The following is a 6,380-nucleotide window of genomic DNA, read 5'->3' as shown; positions in this document are numbered from 1 at the left end:
TTTATTAAAATAGAAAACAAGCAAAAATCGAAATGGGCAAAAAAGTACTGTTCCAAAGCATCCAAAAATTAGTAAAAATTGAGCAAAAAAAGCAAGGCCAAACATGGTGTTAAGTTTTTGTTTTGATTTTGTTTAATCATGGTTAATAGTATTAATTTAAAAAAAATTTAACCTGTTGTCGTTTATAGTGTAACGAAAACTCATTTTTTTTTTTTTTTTGGTAGTGAACACACAACTCTTATTTATTTTTGGAATAATTACACCATCTTCCTTTGAGGTTTGATGTAATTATACGTGGTTCCTATATGGTTTGAGAAATTACATTTAATACCCTTGAAGTTTATTTTTATCTAACAAATAGATCCCTCACTAGTCAAAATTTATCGAACTTAAATTTTTCATGTTTACTCCCGATTGTTTTATTACTGATCTATTGCAGATCAAACAAATCCTTTCTAACCAAACCACCTTTGTATATCTTCATACGCTAATGTGTATGAAAAGGCATATTTTCACCGTCATAAGGGTAATTTGATCAAAAAAAATTATTTGATCTAAAATCAGTTGGTACTAAGTCAATTAGAGATAAATATAAATTTTGATTCAATCTTTTTGCTAATATTAACAAATTTCGTAAATCTTGACTAACGAATGAATCTATTTATTGAATGAAAATAAATTTCAAAACACTAAACATAATTTGCTAAATCACAAAATATAGATATACATATATATATATATATAATTATAACAAACCTCATAAAAGATCGAATAAATATCCCTTCATTTTCAAACCACTAATGTAAGTGGATTGAACCACAACTTTGTTCATAATAATAACAGTAACAGGCCTAGACCGGCGGAGCACACGTAGGATTGATGGTGAGCCTAAACCGGCTCAAAACTCATAATTTTGGCTTCACACATTGTTCTACTTCGAAATTAAGTACTGATAATAGGGGCTATTTAATGATCTTGAGAATTTACCCCAACTCCTTTATTCATCTAATAACTGGTCAAGAAATTCGGTCCGATTCGATTTGAATCATGTATAAGTTTACGATACGATTGCTGCATAGCTATTCTTGAATGAATGTTTCACATGAAATCGTACAATTTTCAAAAACAGCTGTTAGTACTAGCACGTCCTGAGCCCTTTATGTCCCAAAGTACAACTTTTAACGCTCCATACTAATTTCTTATGGCATCAAATTCATTTGTGTTTTCATTTTTAGTTTAAAATTATTGTAAACAGTAATTAATGTAAAAAAAATATTTGTTTTACTTATTTTCGTTGAAATTATATTAATTTAATATCACAATTCAATATAAAATATAATTTTATTAATTAATTCAAGCACCCTCTCATTTCACACGAAAAATTATACATAATCAAAAATACATATCTTTTTATTGAAAAATTGTCGTATTATTGTAGAGTATTGGTTTGGACTCTAAGTGGACTTTCCAAATTCAAACACACTTCAAATACAAACTACTATTACAGGCTGATGTAAGTTTGATTTGAATTGAGCACATTTTATAAGTAAACGGATAAGTGCTCTTCCATCTCTTGAGATTTAGCGTAATTACACGTAAATTCTTTATAATTTGAAAATTTGTATTTAATATCTCTAATTTTTGCTTTCTTCTAACAAGTAAGTCCCTTGTTGGTCAAAATTCATTGAATTTGCTGGTATTAATAAAAGAAACTGAATGAGAATTGATAATTATCTCAATTGACTTATTACTGACTTGTTGCAGGCTAATTAATTCTTCTGCACTAAACTACCTTAGGTTAACCTCCTCACATGCATTAACGCATGAAGGCGTATAAAGGTAATTTGTTCAAAAAAAATTTATTTGACCTGTAATAATTCAGTAATATGTTAATTGGGGATAAATATAAATTTTTTTTAACTTTTATTAATATCAACAAATTCGATAAATTTTGACTAACAAATGAATTTATTTATTAGAAGAAAACAACTTCAAGAATACTAATTGTGTTCTCAAAATATAAAAAATTTAATTATATTAAATTTTAGGGAGGGGAATATAATTATCCCATAAATGGATGTTACTCCATTTAATTCAAAATTTTAATACTTTTATTTCATTTTTACAATGTTGGAGAAAATTGGGGGGGGGGGGGGGGGGCGGTCCTGATTTCCGTCTGCCCTAACAACGAGGTGAAAACCAAACAAGAATTCTTCACTGTTAAGATATTCTCTGTCATTTTGCCCCCACCCTCAATCATGAAACCCTCTCTCTCTCTTCTCACATCCCACCGACCTTTACACGCGAACAGTGCTCCCCCACACGTGCCTAACCGCCTTACGCTACACTCTACTCCCATAAACATCTATTAGTAATTCACTCTCCCAAGAATCCGTATCCGTATCCATTCTTGAACTCTCTTTCGACAATCCCACTTGCTTTTCCTTCTCTCTTTCCCTCGCTTTATTCGTTATCATCTCCTACCCCGCATCCTATTTTTCATGCCATATTGTTCTTGGGTAATTTGGGAGCTGGGTTTTGCTGGATAACTAGTGGGTATTTAGGTGCTTTTGAGAGATGAAGATTCAGTGCAACGTGTGCGAGGCGGCGGAGGCCAACGTCCTCTGCTGCGCCGACGAGGCGGCGCTGTGTTGGAGTTGTGATCAGAAAGTGCACGCCGCCAACAAGCTTGCTAGTAAGCACCAGAGGGTTCCGCTCTCTACCTCGTCTTCCCAGATGCCCAAGTGTGATATTTGTCAGGTTTGATTTATCATTTCTTTTTCTTTTTTTTTTTCCGTTTTTAATCTTTCTGGGATTCTTCTTTTTCCTTATTTTTTTGGGTAATGTGTAGAGTTCTCCTCTGTGTGTGTGTGTGTGTTGGTAGAAGGATTTGAGTCGTTGGATAAGATGATGGATATTTTTGATTTTGTGTTTCCTGGGATTGTGGGGATACTGTTCTTGTTTTTGACTAGTCTATGTATTGATAAATATCTGTGTTATGTGATTATTAGACCAAGTGGTTCTGTTTATTCCAGGACCTGATATTTTTAGATTTTGTGGATACAGTGTCATGGTAGGTGTGTGCCTGTGATTATTTTAATGCTTGTTGGTCTGCTGGTGCTGAGCTGTTTTTGATATTTAATCCACTTCACATTTGTATTTATACTATTTCTTGTGGTAATTCAACTCTAATCTTGGGACACAATGGGGCAAGAAGGATTCAATGAGCTTAGCATGAGGATAGATGAGACTGTGGAAAAGATATATATTTCCAGTTTACCAATTGGGCACACGGTTGGCTTCTTGGTTGATTGATTTCAATGACTTTCTTAAAAGGAAGAATTTTGCATTTGGGAATGTGATGTTAGACTAATTGGTGTTGGCTGTTGCTGTTGCTTGTAGTGAATTGTATGCCTGATCGTGGAATGTTTGAGCTCAGTTGTGACTGGATATGCTGGACCTTTCTGTCTGCTTTGCCAGGGGAAAAAATATCTTTGCGCGATGTAGAACTGATTTGTGTATAGGAAAGCGCACATCCTGTAGTTTGTAATGATGGTAGTCCTGGCAGTTGGGCAAATCTAGATGCTGCCACTCCGAACGAATTTTTGTGTCCATTTAATGAAGATGGGTTGAGGACACAATCATACTCACTGGTAGAAGGTGATATTGACTTTATCGTAGTCATATACGACATCTGCGCTGGTCAGTAGTAGTCTCATTTGCTTACTCACTCTCCTTGCATGAGAGGAAAGAGAAATGTCAAATTAGAAAAGAGAAGGAATTAAAACACGGACAGGAATGAACTTATACAGTAAGTTTGTTTTCATGTTTTGGTATTTCTCGAGCCAAAATAAAACACACCCAGTGATTGTTTTTGTGTCTTTGCACCTTATCAGTTTGTTTTTTTTTTATTTTCAACTTTCTATATATGATATATATATGTAGACTTATATATAATATAAAAGAGTTTTGTGTGTTTTACACCTTATCTGTGTATCTTTTTGTTTTTCAACTTTATATATAATATATATATGTATGTTTATATATATAATATAAAAGAGACATGATTTGACAATAAACAGTGTTTTTTGTCTCCCAAATATTAAACATACAATATTTTATATATATACATATTTATATATGAAAATATATGTAAAAGAAATATGATTTGACAATGAACAGTGATTGTTGTTTCTCAAATCCCAACATCAAACCTATACCACTTATTTTAAAATATTTTAAATTATGTCAAAACACAAATTCAAACACTATGATAGTGTTTTGATTAGAAATGATTCTAATGGTTCCTTTTCTTGGGGGACGGTATATGATCGTCAATTTTCATCTTTGCAATATCATGGGACCTAGCTGTTCCCGGCATCTATTTTTCAAACTGCGTGATGTTTCTCCTTGCTGATGATGGGTGTTGGATAGGTCTTGGCTGGCCTCTGCTCTTCTCTGGGATAGAGATAAGCTTAACTTAGATAACGACATAGTACCATACCCGTTCTGCTGCTAATTAGCATTTTGTACAAGCCCAATTGTTAGTTCTCCATATTGAGATCACAAGGCTATCTTGATAGTACTGTACTATGCAGTGCTAGTAACTATACTTAATTCTGTTTCATTATGGTTACTGATGGCACGAGAACTCCTTGTTTCCCACTCAATTGCTGATCATTAAATGTGGCCTTATATAGTCTTAAAGCTAGACATTAGCATGTCAATTTTCCTGTAGAGAGTAACTCATGAATGTTGCATTTCTGTGCAGGAAACTGTCGGGTATTTCTTTTGTCTGGAGGACCGAGCTTTACTCTGCAGAAAATGTGATGTTGCTATACACACTGCTAATTCCTTAGTATCAGGGCATCAGAGGTTTTTGCTGACCGGAGTTAAAGTGGGTCTTGAAGCTACTGAAAAAGGTTCACAATCATCTTCTGGGAAGACGCATACTACTGAGAATATCTCAGAACTAGAGCCTCGTTCTCTTCCAAAGAAGACCAACACACCTGTATCATCATCTAGTCAATACAGTAAAAGTTTACCTGTCCAAGCTAGTATAGATGGTGAGTTTTCAATGTCAAAATCTCCGCTTGCTGGAGGTTCCTACACCGGAAATATTTCCCAGTGGCAGTTGGATGAATTTATTGGACTTGGTGATTTTACTCAGAATTATAATTTCATGGACAATGGGTCATCTAAGGTATTGATGTTGTCATTTATTGCCGCATGTAGATTCATTTATTGCCGAATGTATATATGTGTTCGGTGGGTGCTAATTCTGTCCGTTCATGTCAGCATTTTCTGATTCATTATTTGTCCTGATTTTGGTTATGTTGGTTTATATTGGGCATAACATCTTCTAAATTACCTTAGGAGTGTTTCCAGTTGGAAAGGGCATGCAGTTTTTGTTGTTTTACTAGATATGTTGTCGTGTCCTAAGTTCCAAGTGGCCTAAAAAACAGCATAATGTATGCTGTTTGTTATTCTTACCTGCTGCAGATTAAGTTTCCAGAGTTCTCAGTTTAAATTGCATATGGGATATTTAGCCATCTATTTCATAATTGCTTCAATCTGATATGGCATTGAGAGGGTTGTCGTGCAAATCTTAACCTGTCTCTCTTTAATACACTTCACCAGGCGGATAGTGGGAAGCTCGGAGGTTCAGAAGACTCCCAGAATCTAATAGCTGCCGATGGGGAGTTAGAGGTCGATGAGTGTATGGGTCAGGTGCCAGATACATTTTGGGCAGTGCCACAGATTCCATCTCCACCTACAGCATCTGGACTTTACTGGCCTAAAAACTACCAGAATCTATCCGACTCTACTGCGTTTGTACCCGATGTAAGTTCCTTACCGTTACAGACCTTCCACCACTACAATCAACCACATGTTATCAGCTCGAAGCGGAGAAGGCATTCTTGACATATCGTCTGAGACTGAGAAGCTGTCTAGGAGTTGCAGTTGTTTAGGGTTCATCTTCCTCGAGTTTGATTTATTAGCTAGGTCAGTTGTGGTTGGATAATTACTTTCATATATATTCGGCGCAATGCTTGTCACTTGAATATGTACCGTAAGGTGTGGGGAAGTTCCATGTACTTTATAAGAAAAGGGGGGAAGAATTGAGCGTTGTATGGCAAAGATCAGTTTCCAACTGTTTTGGAATAGGAAAGGAAGGCACATTGAAGGGCATGTGCAGTGGGGACATGTTAGATTCCCAACTTGCTTATCTATGCTTGTTATGAAAAAACTAGTGAAAGCCCTTCTAAGATATCAGTTCAAATACTTTTTGGCAGTTTCTTGCCTGCTGAATGTATCAATTTTAAGATCTTCATGATTGTAATACTATGTGCAGGCAAATGAGTCAACAATGTAGGTAT

General features: G+C 35.1%; 1 protein-coding gene across 1 annotated transcript; it reads left to right on the top strand.

Moving 5' to 3' along the window:
* Positions 1 to 2,236: 2,236 nt before the first annotated feature.
* Positions 2,237 to 6,343, top strand: LOC105176918 (B-box zinc finger protein 22). The gene is made up of 3 exons (XM_011099885.3): positions 2,237 to 2,760; positions 4,772 to 5,203; positions 5,641 to 6,343. Exons 1-3 carry the CDS (start codon positions 2,578 to 2,580, stop codon positions 5,923 to 5,925), a joined length of 900 nt encoding a protein of 299 aa, XP_011098187.1. The 5' UTR covers positions 2,237 to 2,577; the 3' UTR covers positions 5,926 to 6,343.
* The last annotated feature ends 37 nt before the right edge of the window (positions 6,344 to 6,380 follow it).

This window comes from Sesamum indicum, linkage group LG13 (genome assembly GCF_026168435.1).
Source record: "Sesamum indicum cultivar Baizhima isolate 11 linkage group LG13, ASM2616843v1, whole genome shotgun sequence".
NCBI classification, from domain to species: domain Eukaryota; kingdom Viridiplantae; phylum Streptophyta; class Magnoliopsida; order Lamiales; family Pedaliaceae; genus Sesamum; species Sesamum indicum.
Note: the sequence above shows the minus strand (reverse complement) of the source record. Positions and strands in the feature narration are given on the sequence as shown.

Bases quoted from the DNA above. Each gene is read 5' to 3' on its own strand.
- LOC105176918 (XM_011099885.3), top strand. From the start codon at position 2,578: ATGAAGATTCAGTGCAACGTGTGCGAGGCGGCGGAGGCCAACGTCCTC. The intron at 2,761-4,771 runs GTTTGATTTATC...ATTTCTGTGCAG, and splicing joins CCAAGTGTGATATTTGTCAG to GAAACTGTCGGGTATTTCTT. The intron at 5,204-5,640 runs GTATTGATGTTG...ACACTTCACCAG, and splicing joins TGGACAATGGGTCATCTAAG to GCGGATAGTGGGAAGCTCGG.